The sequence below is a fragment of the Canis aureus genome, chromosome 27 (genome assembly GCF_053574225.1).
Source record: "Canis aureus isolate CA01 chromosome 27, VMU_Caureus_v.1.0, whole genome shotgun sequence".
NCBI classification, from domain to species: Eukaryota; Metazoa; Chordata; class Mammalia; order Carnivora; family Canidae; genus Canis; species Canis aureus.
In genome coordinates this window covers 21367687-21386452 of record NC_135637.1, presented here as the reverse complement: position 1 = coordinate 21386452, position 18766 = coordinate 21367687, and the positions used below count along the sequence as shown (strand labels likewise).

General features: G+C 46.0%; 1 protein-coding gene across 5 annotated transcripts in view; it reads left to right on the top strand.

The window, feature by feature from the left end:
* Positions 1-18766, top strand: part of ACACB (acetyl-CoA carboxylase beta) — a 130318-nt gene that overhangs the window by 60621 nt on the left and 50931 nt on the right. For all 5 annotated transcript variants that reach the window (XM_077876025.1, XM_077876026.1, XM_077876027.1 and 2 more), the window contains 10 exons: positions 800-963; positions 3411-3561; positions 3673-3776; positions 4829-4910; positions 7585-7730; positions 9121-9271; positions 10930-11064; positions 14537-14683; positions 16349-16537; positions 18355-18455. In XM_077876025.1, the coding sequence (XP_077732151.1) occupies positions 800-963; positions 3411-3561; positions 3673-3776; positions 4829-4910; positions 7585-7730; positions 9121-9271; positions 10930-11064; positions 14537-14683; positions 16349-16537; positions 18355-18455 (1370 nt within the window). The remainder of the gene's footprint in view (positions 1-799; positions 964-3410; positions 3562-3672; positions 3777-4828; positions 4911-7584; positions 7731-9120; positions 9272-10929; positions 11065-14536; positions 14684-16348; positions 16538-18354; positions 18456-18766) is intronic.

The following is an 18766-nucleotide window of genomic DNA, read 5'->3' as shown; positions in this document are numbered from 1 at the left end:
TCCCCCCAGCCCCTTTTTAATGAAAGAATTGTCAACTGTATCAACTCGGCATCTTTGGCTGCAAACAACGGACTCTGGCCTGGACAAAGAAAACGGGAAATTTTTTTAGGGGATTGATGGCTTGTTTATAGGTGCCTGGGAAGATGGAGGATTAAGAGTGGAAATAGTCCCAGCCCCTGAAATTCTCCATCTCTCAAAACAGATGCCTCCATTACACACATCAAGAGCCCTAATCCCAGCGAGAGGGTCCATGTCCACCCCCTCTTACCAAAATTATGCTCAGAGGGATGGTCCTTCCCCCACCACCAATAGCAAATTAGGTGTGTGTTAGCATTGAATTTCTTTATCTGCTGGAATGTTCATAATCTGGAATTCAAAATCCAACTCCTCTTTCATTTAAACTTTTTATGACTGACAATGTCAAGCTTATAAAATCAGAATGTACCTTCACTCAGCTCCATCTTGTGAACAACGTTCACCCATATTGTGTCCATACCTTCTCCCCCCCATCCCAACTTGGTTATTTATTTTTGTAGTTTTTTTTTTTTTTTTTTTTGTAGTTTTTTTACAATAAAAATTGCATGCGAGCATGGACTTGCTGATGTGGGTATACCCACAGATAGATACACCCTCACCCCTAGTGGGAGATATCAATGTTCTATTGATCACACTAAGCTTTTGGTTGTCGTGGGGGTTCTTGGGTTTCCCTAGGATTTAATTCTGATGCAAGTATATCTGGAGTGATGGTTGTTATTTATTTATTTTTTCTCTCATTTTGCTTTTGTTTTCTTGGCTCCAGGGGTTTAAGCCAAGCTCTGGAACAGTTCAGGAACTGAATTTCCGGAGCAGCAAGAATGTGTGGGGTTATTTCAGCGTGGCAGCTGCTGGCGGCTTACACGAATTTGCTGATTCCCAGTTCGGTCACTGCTTCTCCTGGGGAGAGAACCGGGAAGAGGCCATTTCGTTAGTATCTCCCTCCTCCCCTCCTTCTTTCCCTCCTTCCTTCCAGAAACTAAAAGCCTGTGGCTTCAGATGCAGTAGAACTTCAGAAGACAGAGGAGCGAATCACAGAGCAGACCTTATCTTAAATGCCCTTTGCTGAAGTCCAAGGGCAAGGTCTGCCCTCTTCCTGTATGTGAGATTAAAGTCAGAGGAGCTCATGAGCTCGCCATGGTCCTTTGGTCTTGAGCTCCTTAGAGGTTGCACTTGGAGGAGATCCAAAGAATGTTCAAGGGGATATCAAAATTTAAAAGATGCCAAGTACATAGTTTTTAAGAGAAAAGTGTGTGTGTGATATCTTTAAGCCTACTAAGTAGGTCCTGGAGAAGCCCACATTGACAAAGGGGTTCTTGAGTCATGAAACACCCACATCTTATATTTCTCCTGCCTTGTCCTGAGTGTAAAAAGGTAAATACCAGCTCGCTTCATGAATAAATGTTCTTGTATGGATGAATAACTATCCTTTAGACTGAAAATATCCCAAAGACTTTGTGGACATTTTGTTTAAAAAGCTTTATAATTGGGATGCCTGGATGGCTCAGTATGCAGAGGATGCGACTCTTTCTTTCTTAAGTTTATTTTGAGAGAGAGAAAGCACACATGAGAAAGGGCAGAAGGGGAGGAAGAAGGAGATTCCCCACTGAACAGGATGGGCTTGATCCTGGGACCCTGAGATCATGACCTGAATGGAAGGCAGATACTTAATCGACTGAGCCACCCAGGGACTCTGAGCACAAGACTCTTGATCTTGGGATTATAAATTCAAGCCCCACAGTGAGTGTAGCACTTACTTTAAAATAAAATCTTTAGGGGCGCCTGGGTGGCTCAGTCAATTAAGCATCTGATTCTTGATTTCAGCTCAGGTCATGATCTCAGGATCATGAAATCAAGCCCTGTGTAGGGTTCCTCGCTGAGTATGGAGCCTAGTTAGGATTTTGTCTCCCCCGACCCTCTCATTTTCTCTTTCTCTAAAAAAAGAAAGTTTTTTTTTTAATCTTTAAAAATATATTAAATAATAAAAAGTCATGAATTAAATTGAGTTTGGTGATTTTGATAACTGGGCTTTCTTTGCCGGCTTTATGTAATTCATTGTAATCATGATGAGTGAAAACTTGAAGGGGGAGGGAGGCCAGCCAGTCCAGCCCACTCTGATGGAAATGGCCTGTGGCTTGTTCCATGCTCTGAATGACCAGTATGGACTTCAACAGAATTCAGAGGGAAAATTCTGGCTTTCTTTGTTTTTTTTTTTGAAAGAAAACAAGTGGGGAGGGACAGAGGGAGAGGGAGAATCTTAAGTAGGCTCCCCACTGAGCGAGGAGCCTAACACAAGGGATCTCACGACCCTGAGATCATGACCTGAGCCAAAATCTTATTGGATGCTTAGCTGACTGAGCCACCCAGGTGTCACTCTAGCTTTTGCTATTATTGTCAGAGTCTAACAGGGGGACTGACTATGCCAGTTACCCCAGGACTGAGGGCTTCCCAGGATGTGAGATTTCTCACTGCTAAAATTGGGCATGTCCTGGGCAAAGTGGGACAAATTGGCCACCCTTGAGCCCAGTAGCTTGACCCTTACATGCAGACTCCAGTGCCTACTTGACTTCCATAGACTGTTGATGTGCTCATTTGACCTCAGAGCATCTTCATTTCCCCACCCCTGAGCTGGGGTGGTTCTTGCCCTTCGGCCACACTTGCTCAATGCATGCAGGAATGCCATGACAGGTGTTAAAACTCTCCTCTCCCAGGAAGGGAATTTTTCTAATGCCTCCTCTTTCCCTGGTGCAAAACACTCTCCTTATGACTTCATAGGGAGTGAGAGGTTCAGGCCTTCGGACTGGAGCCCTCTTTAGGGGGAGATTTTCTGGGAAATGGGTGGTGGTGACCAATAAAGCACATGCAGATGGGTGACCGCCACAACCTGGGTGGGGTAGCAGTATTGGCCGTTCATAAATGCACTCCATGCATACCCAGCAGAGCACTGTCTGGATGGCGAGGGGGTGGCATCTGCTCTGGGATACGGGGATTTGAGAGGTCCAGCTGGAGAGAGGCAGAGCGACTGGCAGTGGTTGATAATAATTACAATAACAGTAATTAATCATATTCATTGCAGCTGACCTTATTTATCTGCAACTGTGTACTTTATATGGATTGTCTCATTTTAATCCTCAAGCACCCATGTGAAGTCAGGGTTATTTCCCCATTTTCCAGATGGGGAAACTGAGGCTTAAAGTGGTTAAATCACTTGCCCAAGATTGCCTGACCAGTACATGCTGGAGCTGAGATTGAAACCTGGACCATTGGACTCAGCCTCCTCTCTCAACTGTGCTACTCTGGCTCTCTGAGAACCACGCGGGGGCTCTGCTGTCTCATATATTAATTTGGAAAACAATCCATATGCCTTTCTCCTCAAGGAACATGGTGGTGGCTTTGAAGGAACTGTCCATCCGGGGTGACTTCAGGACCACCGTGGAGTATCTCATTAACCTGCTGGAGACTGAAAGCTTCCAGAACAATGATATCGACACAGGGTGGTTGGATCACCTCATTGCTGAGAAAGTGCAGGTGGGGAGCTGCCTGCTTCTCCCCTTGGGCTCACAGAGCACCCCCTACCCCCACCCCCAGCTCCTCATGGTCTTGGTCCCCACTGACCCTGACATGCAGAGTCTTTCCTAGGCTGAGAAGCCGGATATCATGCTCGGGGTGGTGTGCGGAGCCTTGAATGTGGCCGACGCAATGTTCAGAACCTGCATGACGGATTTCTTACACTCGCTGGAAAGGTAGAGTGCACAGATCATTTATCTTCCCCTGGTGGGATGTGCGTTAGTGGCAAGTAAGGCAGATAATCAGCCAGCAGGCAGTTAGTGAATCCCTCCTATGTGCTTGCCTCCGCAATTCCTCATGTGTGAACCCGGGCTGCCCTGGAGGAGGTCGCCAGGAATGGGATTCTCCAGGCAGTGGGCAGACAGCTGTGTGCTTATTCCTCCTGACTTGTGTAAGGTACGTCATGGTACTCGAGTTCAGAGAGGAGGTGCATTTGAAAAACAAAGCAGGTGACTGGTCACCTCTGCAAATGTTCCTTCCAGACCCTCGCCTAATCAGATGTGACCAGTGAAGTGGAGCAGCAGGGTAGGTAATGGCCAGGTGCTCACTGTCAGGATGGGCCAGCGTTTCTCAGCCCCACGACCCTTGACATTTTTTTTTTTTTTGACCCTTGACATTTAGAGCTGATTCATTTTTTATTGCAAGAGGGGGCTGTCCCATGCACTGTGGGAAGTTAGCATCCCTGGCCCTCTGTCCACACTGTCTCCCCTCTCTCCACCAAGAGCAGGACCATCAAGTATGTCTCCAGACATTGCCAGATGTCCTGGGGTAGAGGCAGAAATCACCTCCAGAGACACTGTGATAGGCAAATGAAACTACCAAAACAAATTTAAAAAGAGATGAACAACAACAACAAAAAAGACAAGAGATGTTAGGGCGTGGTTATCATGCTTACACATCATTTCAGAGTTGCAACGCATGAGCCAGTTTCTTTCCTAAGCATGTGGCACAATTCCCATGGAGGGAATTTTTCTGAGAACAAGCATTATGGATTTTGCTCCCTGGAAAGCCCTTTTTAAATGTCTCACCTTTCAGCCAGTGCTATTTCCTTAAGTTCTGAACAATGTCACATCCCTTGCCTTTTTGTTGGATTTAGCTTTTTTAAATACAGCCAAGTGTGTTGGTGCTTAGGCAAGGCAAAGAGCTGAGTGATTTGTTTAAATCCAGGGGGTGGCCCTAGAGTTCTCGTTCTTCCCATAGCTGACCCCGAGTTTGTCTTTTCTTTCAGGGGCCAAGTCCTTCCTGCAGCTTCTCTGCTCAACATCGTGGACGTGGAATTAATTTATGGAGGTGTTAAGTACATTCTCAAGGTGAAGGCCCCAGGTTTTTCGGCTGTTTCCGTGCTGGAGGCTGGTGGGAGTTTTTATTTCTGGAGTGGACTTGCTTCTGCCTGGGTCCTGGGACTCCCCAGGCAGTCCCTGCCCTTGAAACTTGAGCAACTTTGGGTTTTGGAGCATGTGGGCTTGTGCAATACGCACAAGGTATAGTGGAGCATGTGTTAGTGTCCTGGGGCTACAGAATACAGAAATGTATCCTCTCAAAGTCTGGAGGCCAGAATCTAAAATCAAGGTGTCAGTTGGGCCCTGTTCTCTTTGAAGTCTCCAAGAAAGACTCTGTCTCATGCTTTCCTGGCTCCTGGTGGTTGTGGGGCAGTCCTTGCTTGTTTTCTACCCTGGCTTGTAGACTGTCCCTCTAAGCTATGCCTCTGGCTTCATATGGCCGCCTTTTCTGTGTGTGTGTGTGTGTGTGTGTGTGTGTGTGTGTTCGCATGTGTGTTCGTGTGTTTGCATTGTCTTCTTGTGTGTCTGCTCTGAAGAACACCAGTCAGACTGCATTTAGGGTTCATTCTGCTCCAGTATGACCTCATCTAACATTTGCAAAGATGTTATTTCCATGTAGAGTTGTTTTGGAGGTGCCAGGAAGGATGTGCATTTAGAAGGGGGGTGGGGACAATATCCAGTCCAGTACAGAGCATGAGCAGGACCTTTGCTGAGCTGGCATAGTGTGCGGGTTCATTTCTAGGGGCTGGGAGGCCAGATCTGTCCTGTGTCTCTGCACTAAAGATCAATGTGTGGCTTTCTCATCTGTCCCTGGCCTCCTTGGGCTTCCCTGGATATTATTACTTGGGATGCTGTCCTCTGTCAGAAGTATCCAGTTACCCTTCCTGGGGCATCTAAGGTCAGTTCAGCAGAGAATATATCAGAGTATCTGAGGTGTGTGGGCACAGGATCAGGTCCTGCATCCGGGTCAGGGTGATCTGTGGGGGCAAAATGTCCCCAAGAAGCTAAGGCCTCCTTCTCAGGAGGGAAAAGATAACAGAACTCGAGTCTGGCTTTGAAGCAGAATTTTTATGACCTCTGCCTTTGAGGCAGAATTTTTATGACCTCTTACTTTTATTTTTTTCATTTTTTAAAAAGATTTTACTTATTTGTGAGAGATACATAGAGAGAGGCAGAGACACAGGCAGAAGGAGAAGCAGGTTCCCATGGGGACCCTGATGGGGGACTAAATCCTAGGACTCTGGGATCATGATCTGAGCCAAAGGCAGACGTTCAAGCACTGAGCCACCCAGTGCCTGTTACTTTATTTCTCAGATGACTGAGCACAGGTTACACTTCCAGTTTTGGGGGTTTTCAGGGTTTAGCTAAACAAGCATGTTATCCATGGGGGCACACTGTCAAACCACTTCTCTTTACCCCTCCATGCTTGGCTATTTTGGGGGCCTCGTTCCCCCAGCATAATTTTAAATATGACATTTGCTTAATGTATAAAATTTAAAAATTTCAAACAAGCATAAAACATCAGAAGAACAAACCCATTGTGTTTTGACTCTGGAAGGCAATCCCTATGAACGTTACAGCAGATCTCTTCTAATTCTTTTTTTCCTTACTAATTTTACAAAGTTGATATGGTGCAAATACTGTTTTTACTGCTTTGATATTCTCATGGCATAAAGTTTTCCCATGTTATTAACAAGCTTTCTTAATCACATGTGGTGTCCAGTGGAACTTTCCATAGGAATGGAAATGTTCTGTATCTCTGCTGTCCAGTATGGCCACCTGTGGCTCCTGAGCACTGAGGAACTGAATTTTATACATTATTTAAGTTAAGCTAATTTACATGTAAGGGGCACCTGGTGGCTCTGCCAAAGGCTCTGCCTTTGGCTCAGATTGTGATCCCGGTGTCCTGGGATTGAGTGCCCCTTTGGGGTCCCCATGGGGAGCCTGGTTCTCCCTCTGCCTATGTCTCTGCCTCTCTCTGTCTCTCGTGAATAAATAAAATATTTTAAAAAAAATTTACATGTTAATAGCCAGCCCAGCTAGAGGCTGCCATATTTGACAGTGCAGATCTAGAATATTCCATTACAAGGTTGTTGGATAGTTAGTTTGCTTCTCAGTCCTATTGTTACCATGAATAATGTTGCAACACATATTCTTCTGTTTCTTGCTACCTTTTGTTTCAATGTATTTTAGAGATTGAGGATGTTTTTGTATTCTGAGAGAGAGCACCTACATTAAACCCAGGGCTAGGTGTCAGATTGAAGTGCAGGGTTGAACCACTTGTGCCTCTCTCAAGTGTCCCAAATGTCTTGTATGCCCCTGGGCAGAGCTGGGCCTGGGGAGGGCAGAGTCCTGGTCACTGGTGGAGTCTCCAGGGCTGCTTCACCCCCAGTGAGAACCCCCACTTCTCCATCCTACTCAGGGCAGCCCTGCTTGGGGCTGATGCTTAGGGACAGGAATGAGAAGGGCATGTGATTGGCAGGAGATGACCAGGCTGTAACTACAACTGTAGCCGATGGCCATGAGCCTCCCCATGGGACAGGTGTGGGATACTGACTGCGAGCTCTCTGCTTCCTGAGGGTGGCACTCCCATCATGGACACTAGCCCTTGCTGGTGGTGGTATTGGGGGGAGGTGGTGCTCTGGGGCACAGGGACAAGCAGAGGCCTCCAGAATTCAGGCAGGGACACAGCCTGTCCCCGCAGGTGGCCCGACAATCTCTGACCATGTTCATCCTCATCATGAATGACAGTCACATTGAGATCGACGCCCACCGGCTGAGTGACGGTGGCTTGCTGCTGTCCTATAATGGTAACAGCTATACCACCTACATGAAAGAAGAGTTTGACAGGTACATGGTCTGGGGGGGCAACACAAAGCCAATCTTTCCCATGGGGCTCAAAAATATAAAGCCTGGGGTGCCTGGGTGGCTCAGTCGGTTGGGCATCTGCCTTCGGCTTAGGTCGTGATCCTGGGGGTCCTGGAATCAAGCTCCACATGAGGCTCCCTGCTTAGTGGGGGAGTCTGCTTCTCCCTCTGAGCCCTCCCACCCCCAGTCATGTTCTTTCTCTCAAATAAATAAAATATAAAGCCAGCTATGTGTAGCCCAAGGGTCTTAGATAAAGTACCTTCTTCAAAAAATTCTGAGGCCCATGGAAAGGTTAATCTCTTCATTGGAAATTACAAAACTGGCAGACGTACTGGGAAGGTTCCCAGGAGGCCTGTTTCTAGTAATGTGAGAGGATTCAGAGCTGAATGGGACATGACTCCCTCTGGCTCTATTGCCTGCGAGGCATGTAACAGTGTGTCAGCTGCTCCTAATCTGGGCTGCAGTGCCTACACCCATCTGAGTGCAGGCTTGGAGGAGATGCAGCCATCTGGTTAGAGCAGCAGCTGTCTACCTACATCCAGTTAGGGCAGCAGCCCAGTGGCACAGGGCTGGGTGTTGGGATAAGACCATGATCACGACTCGTGGAGCCTATTGGCGAACAGGACACATCAAACAAGCAGAAGTGGCGGGACAGGTCACTGTGTACCTGCATAAGCAAAATGCAGGATGTTCTGGAGGCACTTAGCATGGAGGCATCATGAGATCAACTCAAAGACCCTCCTGTTCTGATTCATCTGACCACACTGAGCTCATACAATGCAACATAGACCAGCCAAGCTGAATGGGCAGCACAAACCCACTCCCCTCCAGCGTAGGAGAGATAAGCCCAAGTGGGGGCTGGGGCGCTAGAGGCCCCATGCCTAGAACAGCTCCGCTTAGGAAGTTGTCTCTCTTTCCAATCTTGAAAGTTTTGGAAGAAGGCAGACTGGATTCATCCCAGCCAGAGCACTGTTTTATTACCTTTTTAAGCTTTGTTGTGTCTGCCAGGAATATTCAGGATTATCAGAGGCTCCTCCCAGGGGCATACTCTTCCCATTTCAGTTATAAGGTGAAGACTTAAAGTTGGTACATATTTATCAGATAATATCGATTGCTCTCTCTGTGCCTTTCAGAATTATATCAGTAAACTAGTTTTCAGACAGAAAAAGGTCACACCATTTGCTCACCTAATTCATTCCCAGTATCTCTGTGCTGTCAGACGCCAGCATTTGGGCAAGTGGAATCCTGAAGACCACACACAGGGTGACACTCCAGGCTGCCTTTAGAAAGGGGAAAACATTGTCGAAAGCCAGACTTGGGCATTCTGGGTTGATGGGCCTCCTCCTACCAACCCACCCCTTCTGTCTCCCAGTTATCGTATTACCATCGGCAACAAGACCTGTGTGTTTGAGAAGGAGAACGATCCTACGGTTCTGAGAGCCCCTTCAGCCGGGAAGCTAATGCAGTACACGGTGGAGGACGGGGGCCACGTTGAGGCTGGGAGCAGCTACGCTGACATGGAGGTGAGCGCAGAGCCAGCCCTTGCTGTGGGGCTGCAGCCAGGCCTCCCCTCCATCCCACTTCCCGAGGGAGGGCCATCCTGCATTGCCCCTGCACCTGAGCCAGTGGGTCTCACCTCTCCCCTGGGCCACCATCTGGCCAGTTCCTCAGAGAGCCAGTGTGTGGGGTTGAGCCTCCATTCTCTGCAGTATCCAAAGGGAAAAACCTCAAAAACATACACCTCCGTAGGAGCAGGTAAGAACAGGTTAGTAATAACCATGGTGGTGATTTACAAAGTGTAAGCCAAAGTGTTTGCCACGTGGCAAGTGCCTTCTAGGCATTTTACTTGTGTAATTACCTTCTGTCATCTTCCCAGCAATCACAGGAGATGGGCACAGATAGGATCCCCATTTTACACATGAAGAAATGGGACCCACGCAGGCTAAGGAATCCAAGGTCCCACGGGGCTAGGGTTCACACCTGGGCTCCATTCCATGCTGCCAAGATAAATAATAATGATAATAACAACGAAAATACAGTAGCAGTAGGAGCTAATACTTGCTGGCCTAATGCCGTGCGCCGGGGTCCTGAGCAATCCTTATGAGAGCCGTATGAGGTGAGGCCGTTGTTCTTCTCCATTTAAAAGTTGGGGAAACTGAGGCTCAGAGAGAGGAAGGCACCTGCTGGAGATCACAGAGTGATAGGTGGGGTGCTGGGGTTCCAGCCCCGGCCTGTCTTGGGAGCCCAAGCTGAACCGCTGAGCAAAAGGAGCACAGTGCTGACTGTCTGCAGCCCACACCGTGGTGACAAGGTGCATCACGTCCACACATGCAGACTCTCAGGCCAGTTAAAGGGACTGGCGATCCTACAAGGAGGACATTCTTCATGTCACCAAAGATTCCCCAGAGGGTTTTCTCACTGTCTTTAAAAAAGGAGCTGGTCACCAAATGCACCACATTTTAGGAATGTCTGTGTTAAGCACCTCCATATAGTATAATTTAACTGTATTCCATGGGCAGCCTGGTGGCTCAGCGTTTAGCGCCACCTTCAGCCCAGGGTGTGATCCTGGAGAACCGGGATCGAGTCCCACGTCGGGCTCCCTGCATGGAGCCTGCTTCTCCCTCTGCCTGTGTCTCTGCCTCTCTCTCTCTCCTCTCTGTGTATCCTCATGAATAAATAAATAAAATCTTTAACAAACAAAACTGTATTCCTAAGAGGGAGTCTTTACAATAAAGATCAGTTCCCGTGTCTGTAAAATGGGTACTGTAAACACCTGCCTTGCTAGCTGGCTTTGCAGATGAAGATAATTCATGAACAGCATTGAGCCTGGCACTCTGCAGGCTTCCGGCAAATGCTAGCTCCTTCCATCCTTTACACTTGAACTCTGCCCAAGGAGTCAGCCTTTCTTCCATTCTCTCTTTCAGCAGAGAGTGAGGGAGAGTTTTAAGCAGACTGCATACTGAGAACCAAGCCCAATGTGGGGCTCACAACCCTGAAATTATGACTTGAGCTGAAACCAAGAGTTGGGTGCTTAACCAACTGCCCCACCCAAGTGCCCCCAAATCATTCTATTTAAATGACCAAGTCCCTGCTCCAGAGTACTAGTTCTAAGTGACTCTGGCTGTCACATACACAAGCCAGTCCCAGTGGGCTCATCTTATTTCTCCTTTTTGCAAAACAGGTGATGAAGATGATCATGACTCTGAACGTGCAGGAAAGTGGCCAGGTGAAGTACATCAAGCGCCCTGGGGCCATGCTGGAAGCAGGCTGTGTGGTGGCCAGGCTGGAGCTCGATGACCCTTCTAAAGTGCACCCGGTATGTCACACCATGGCTGGCTCAGGTGTGCTCACCATTTTGCATATTCAGGGATCGGAGCTCGCTTAAATCTCCTGGCTCTTGTGTTGCCTCCATGAGCCCCCAGCAGCCAGTGTGATGGGTACAGAAGCACGCTTGCCTTTGCTCACACCCCACACACTAGCAGCTTCCATACTACAATATTAAGTTATTAACATATAATTATGAATAATAGATAACGTTATTATAATGGATGAAGCAATACTGATATATTATCATTAACTGAAGTCTATACTACATGCAGATTTCCTTGTCATTTTTAAATTGTAAGATATACAATGTGAAATTCAGTATCTTAGCCGTTTTGAAGGGTATGGTTCAGTGACATTAAGTACATTCATGCTGTTGTGCAACTAGCACAACCATTCATCTCTGGAACTTTCTCATCTTTCCAACTCAAAACTCTTATACCATTTAACACTAACTTCCCGTTCCTCCCTCCCACAGCCCCTGGCAGTTCTTTCCTATTTTCTGTCTCTGTGAATCTGACTTACTGGAGGAAACTCCTATAAGTGGAATTGTACAATATTTGTCTTTTTGTGGCTGGCTTACTTCACTTAGAATCTTCTCCTTCAGCTTCTCTTTTGACCACCCTTTAAAAAATTGCACACACACCAGACCTTATACTCCTCGTCCTCCTGCTACCCTTCTCTCCTAGCTCTGTCATTTGTGATCAGACACGCTATATCTCACTGATCATCCTATTGGCATATTTTTTGGCATTCACTAGATTGAAAGTGCCATGAGACCAGTGCTTTTTGTCTTTCTCACCCCCTGCTAGATTCCCAGTGCTTGAAACGGGGCAGGCATGTAGTAGGTGTGCCACAGGTATTTTTTGGATGTATATGAAGAGGTTCAGGTGCTGTGGGGGCAGCTCCACATCCTTGGAACCAGTGGAGGGGGTACCAGAGTATCTAGGATATCTAGGACCTCCAATTTAGATTCTTTTTTTTTTAAGATTTTATTTATTCATTCATAGACACAGAGAGAGAGAGGCAGAGACACAGGGAGAGGGAGAAGCAGGCTCCATGCAGGGAGCCCAATGTGGGACTTGATCCCCGGTCTCCAGGATCACACCCCAGGCTGCAGGCGGCGCCAAACCGCTGTGCCACCAGGGCTGCCCTCCAATTAATTAATTAATTAATTAATTAATTAATTTATTTATTTTTTAATTTATGATAGTCACAGAGAGAGAGAGACAGAGAGACAGAGAGACAGAGAGGCAGAGACACAGGCAGAGGGAGAAGCAGGCTCCATGCACCAGGAGCCCGATGTGGGATTCAATCCTGGGTCTCCAGGATCGCGCCCTGGGCCAAAGGCAGGCGCCAAACCGCTGCACCACCCAGGGATCCCTGCCCTCCAATTTAGATTCTTATAATTAATTGTTAAGCTTTCCCATGAAACTGTGATTTCTGAGGTCAGGGACTACTTTTTTGTTTGTTGCTGTATCCTTGGTGCCTAGCACAGTGCGTGGGGCATACAGGGTACTCAGAAATAAACAGGTCTTGCTGCTGAATGAATAACCATTATACCTTCCTGAGAAAAGCATGCATATGAAGAGGTAGCTAATCATTCATGCCTGTATTGTGTTTTTTTTCCCTGCAATAATTAATACATGTACCCAGGGGAGGTAAAAAACAAAAAACAAAACAAAAAAAGGGCTAGTAAGAGAGCATTTAAAAAAGAACCAAATTGCCTCTTTTTTCCAGAATATTCTATTCATTTCCTTGTCATTTTTTTCATGATTCTCTTTAGTTGGCTCCCAAAGCCAGGCATAGACTGAGCCTTTTCAGATCACCAGAAAGGTGTGTGTACCTGCATGTGATTCCTTTCAGCAAACATTTCCCATGCCAGGTTCATGAGACAGGGCCTAGCCACCAATCCCTGCAGGTTCATGTTTGTCTACAAGATGAGCCCTTGTCATTTGGCTCCATAAATGCAGTAGGAGGGACTGCCCTCAGCTCCTGCTGTGGGCACCCATTTGGAGAAGCCAGCATCAGATTGTGGAGGAGGAGACTCTCCAGCTAATCTCAAAGGATGAGAGGAACCCACAGGATTGGGATGGTATGGGGGAGGGAAGCTGATGGTTCCAGGCCAGTAGAACAGCACATCCCAAAGCTACTGGGTCCCAGGAACTGCGTGTAGTAGTCTTTCAGTGGACACTTATAGAATAAAATAAAACAGATTTGTGAGGTCAGGGTTGCCCCGTGGGGGAGCTTTTCTTTCTTTCTTTCTTTCTTTCTTTCTTTCTTTCTTTCTTTCTTTCTTTCTTTCTTTCTTTCTTTCTTCTTTCTTTCCTTTTTTTTTTTTTTTTTTTTTATAGTCATACAGAGAGAGAGAGAGAGGCAGAGACACAGGCAGAGGGAGAAGCAGGCTCCATGCACCGGGAGCCTGACGTGGGATTCGATCCCGGGTCTCCAGGATCGCGCCCTGGGCCAAAGGCAGGCACCAAACTGCTGCGCCACCCAGGGATCCATCCATCCATCCTTCCTTCCTCCCTTCCTCCCTTCCTCCCTTCCTCCCTTCCTCTCTTTCTCTCTCTCTCTCTCTCTCTTTCTTTCTCTCTCTCTCTCTCTCTTCCTTCCTTCCTCCCTCCCTCCCTTCCTTCCTTCACACACACACACACACACACACACACACACACACAAACACACAGAGGCGGAGATACAGGCAGAGGGAGAAGCAGGCTCCATGCAGGGAGCCCGACGTGGGACTCGACTCGAGGGATCACACCCTGGGCCAAAGGCAGCACTAAACTGCTGAGCCACCCAGGCATCCCCATCCATCCATCTTTCTTTCTTCCTTTCTTTCTTTCTTTCTTTCTTTCTTTCTTTCTTTCTTTCTTTCTTTCTTTCTTTCTTCTTTCTTTCTTCCTTTCTTTCTTTCTTTCTTTCTTTCTTTCTTTCTTTCTTTCTTTCTTTCTTTTTTTCTTTCTTTCTTTCTTTCTTTCTTTCTTTTCTTTCTTTCTTTCTTTCTTTCTTTCTTTCTTTCTTTCTCTAAAGCTAAATGTTTATGACTTACAAAAAGCTGGGACATTTGCATGAGAATTTCATAAATTTTCATCCTGCTCGTTGTTTATCTTCGGGATTCAATAAAGATAGAAACAAATAGGGAAAAGAGGGAGATAATTTTGATTAGAAAGCAGAACAAAAGGATCTAACTTCCTCCAAAACCACTGACAGTCTATAACAATAGACTACAGCATTTGCAACAGGGGAAATTTGGGAAACCCACATCAGGAATTTAGCAATTTTGACTTTCTGATATGTGTTCTTCTGGACTTTTTTTTTTTTTTTTTTTTGCTCTTTTTCCCTCAGGCTTCCCCCTAATTATATTATGTTGTGTACTGGTAGATCTGCCTTGCCCCTCAGTTTATCTTGTCTCGAGGGAGGCAGGTGTCCTTGAACTCTGTCTGATTCTTGTGTCTCATCAGGCCAAGCCATTCACAGGCGAGCTCCCTTCTCAGCAAACTCTGCCTATCATGGGAGAGAAACTGCACCAGGTTTTCCACAACGTCCTGGAAAACCTGACCAACGTCATGAGTGGCTACTGTCTGCCGGAGCCTATTTTTAGCAAAAAGGTAGGTCATGTGCAAAGGGTAGGTGTGTATTCTACACATGTGTACAAGTCTGTGTGAAGAGCCAGGAGGGTTTATTACATGAGATCCAAGGTCTTTACTAAAGTGAAGTATGGAAAAATGGACAGCCCTCTGTTGTTTTTACAAAGGACCTATTCTCAGGAACTTCCTCAATTTGATTGTAAACATCTGTGTATGTTTCTCTTTAATCATAAAATGTTGTAAGAGCTATATTGTGGTTCAGTTCATCTCAGCATGGAGAATATTCAAGCTGTAGGTTAAAAAAAGAGTCCATGTGGGTCACCTCTTAACGAGAGAACAAGAAGTCATTTTGTTCCATTGTTCATCATTCCAGGAACCCATTGCCTTCTTACTCTGTAGAGAAATAAGAAATTTTCATATTTTCAGACCTCCGTGAAAGAGCCATGATGCTAAATTCAACATCAATAGCAATAGAATTGCATGTCACATTCTATCTCAAAATAGCAAAACACATTAGTGGTGGTGATGGTAGAGGTTATACTTGTGGTGGTGCTGATGATTGTGGTAATGGTAGTGTTGATGGTGGTGCTGGAGGTGATGCTGGGGATGGTAGTGGTGGTGATGATGCTGGTGGTGATGCTGGTAATGATGGTGGTGGTAGTAATGCTGGTGGGATGGTGGTAGTGATGGTGGTGATGCTGGTGGTGGTGTTGGCAGTATTGGTGGTGGTGGTGCTGGAGGTGATGCTGGGGATGGTGGTGGTGCTGGTAATGCTGGTGGTGATGCTAGTGGTGATGGTGGTGGTGGGGGTGATGATGGTGGTGATAGTAATGGCCAACCCTTTTCTAGTTGTGCCAACTACTACTCTAAATACTTGAAATTTATTACATCATTTAATCCTCCCAACCATCTATGATATTTATTTCCACTTTACAGCTAAGGAAATTGAGGCACAGAGGGGCTAAGAAATTCGCCTTGTTTCCCCTATGAAAAGGCTGAGATGGGATTTGAGCCCTCACCATCTGACCTCAGAATCCATGCTCTTAACTCCTACGCTGTGCTACCTGTTTGTGATCCCAGTGATTACAACTTTTAGTCTTTGCACTTGCTGAGGCATGCACTCTTTCATTTTTAAACAACACAACTCCTATGGAGTCAGCACCGTTATCCTTCTTATTCAGAGATCATCAACATTTCGGCTGCCAGGATGCCCAGAAGCATTATTGTGTAGCTGTTAAGCATCTCTGGAGCTGAATGGCCTGAGTTGGCTTCTCACTAGTGGATGACTTTGGGTAACTTCATCAACCTCTCTCAGTTTTCTCAACTGTAAAATAGAAATAATGATTATACCTACGTTGTAGGGTTGTTTCTGAGGATCGACTGAGAACATACAAATAAAGGTTTTTAGAGCAGTGTCTGGCACTAAGCAAGGGTCCACAAACATTAACTCTTCATGTGGCCTCGTGTTGTATCTCACACCATGCTGGCTGGCTAGATACATAAAGAGGGGGCTGCAGGGAAACTGAGTATTCCTCTTGTAGTTGGGAGGCCATTCCATTCAGAACTGTCCCAGAGGTCTAGATGTTTGGTTCATTGGGTCTGGATGGGTTGAGTATGTGCCTTTGGAGGGTGGCGGTGCCCATGCCCCCACAGGACCTTTGGCTAATGCTGTGGTGTCCACTTCAGCTGAAGGAGTGGGTGCAGAAGCTCATGACGACCCTCCGGCATCCATCACTGCCACTGCTGGAGCTGCAGGAAATCATGACCAGTGTGTCTGGCCGCATCCCTGCCCCTGTGGAGAAGTCGGTCCGCAGGGTGATGGCTCAGTACGCCAGCAACATCACCTCAGTGCTGTGCCAGTTCCCCAGCCAGCAGGTACGTGCCCCCTACCTGGTCCCACTAGGGTGCCCCTGGGTACTGCCTCTGGAACTCAAATGCTGGCCACTGGCTTCTGATGGATTGAGCACCCAAGATGCTGGGGGCTAAGAGTTTCCTTTTGAGCCCTTCTCTACAGAACCCCAGCATTTTCTCCAAAGTTGTTGAGATGAACACAGTCACTGGGCCTTACTCGGATTCAGAATAGGAGTAAGCCATTGGTACAAATACAGTGAGCATTTCCCCAATATACCCTGGCTGAAATAGAGGCACTTGTGGGATTTTCTTGCTAGCCCTTAGCTTTCATTTTCTTTCTCTGGTGTTTGTAAGGTGATCATCTTGGGGATATATATATATATATATATATATATATAATATTTTTAAATAATGAAAAGCATTCCCGGGTAGTATAAAATATCTCTAATAATTCTGTATTGGCCTGATTTTATGCGTTTATTTATTTATTTATTTTGGAGGAGGGGATGTCACTTTTATTAAGCATTTTAAAGGTAATTTGCATTTGGAGGAACCTCCTCTGTCGGTTTGCCTTCTGCCCTCTCTCTGGTTAGAAGGGCTGCATACCATCATCATTCTCCCACCCACATGTTGGTGATTTGGGGAACTACAGTTCAGCATAGATCAGGTCATTCCTGGAGGTCAACCACTCTAGAGGTTGGAATATTGTTCCATCATAAAAATGAATCTAATATAGATTTATACTACAATATAGACGTACCTTGAAAACATGCTAAGGGAAAGAAGCCAGTCATAAAAGACCACAGGTTGCATGATTCTGTGTACATGAAATGTCCAAAATAGGTAAATAGATGGAAAGTGGATTAGCGGTTGCCAGGGGCTGGGGGAGGGGGATCAAGAGAACTGGCAATGGTTATCAGGTTTCTTTCTGGGGTGATGAAAATGCTCTTAAATTACATAGTGGTAAATGGTTGCATAACTCTGAATATAGTGAAAAATGCTCAAATGGTTTTATATTGTAAAGGGGAGGGTTGCCTGTCTGGCTCAATTGGTAGAGCATGTAGCTTTTGATACTGGGGTCATGAGTTCAAGCCCCAAATCAGGCATAGAGCCTACTTAAAAAAAATGAATGAATGAATGAATGAATGAATGAATGAGTGAATGGGGGGATTACTATGGTATGTAAATATATCTTAACTGAAAAATAACCAAAACAAAACTCTAAAGAACACCAGTTGTAAAAAGTACGTATTTGGACATTTTAGGAATTTGTTGTTTGTGCAAGTTTTTCATTAAAAATATTTTTTTGTGCAATTGCTGGGTTGTAGGGCAGATCTATTTTTAACTCTTTGAGGAACCTCCACACAGTTTTCCAGAGAGGCAAATTGAACACCAATAAAAAATAAATTTATTAAAAAAAAAAAAAAGTAGGCCACTGGGGAAAAAAATTTTTTTTGTTACCAAAAGCAATATGCTAATAACAGTAAATCTAGTTATAAAAAGAAGAACCCCCCTGCCAACAGCCCGATTCATTTTCCCTAAGGTTGGAAACTCCCTTCCCTTCCCCCAGACTACTCATATTTGTGGAGAGGCATAATACATGTGTCTTAATGGGATTGTTGCCATTCTAAGCTCAAATTCCTCAAGCAATATGTTGAGCGGGACTAACAGAGCTAATTCTGGGTGACCAGAATGGGCTTTGGAGATGAAATTTTCAGATTTTGAATGAGCCTTGGGTGGATCCTCCATGGGAGCCCACGGTGGGTCCTTCTGGTGACTGCTGTGTGGTGACCAGATTGTGTGGTTATAAGTGGCCAGACCTGTCCTATCTGCCTGTCCAGATAGCCACCATCCTGGACTGCCACGCAGCCACCCTACAGCGGAAGGCTGACCGGGAGGTCTTCTTCATGAACACCCAGAGCATCGTGCAGCTGGTCCAGAGGTGAGTCCTTGGCTCTCCATAGGCTGTGATTGTCACACTAATTGTGTATTACACCACTGAGGCAACTCTGGGGCTCTCTTAAGGGCAGGTTCCAACCAAGAGACAGCACATGGGATCCAGAGACTCTGATTACAATCCTGGCATAGGTACTCCTAACCCTTTTCTCCTGTGATCTCAGTTTGCCAGTTTGTAAAATGGGAATAAAAACACTTCACTCACAAGAGGTCATTCTTTTCTGAGTGGATTAATGTTCATGAAGTACTTACACATAGAGAGTCCTTATGTGAGCTTTGACTATATGACAATGGGAT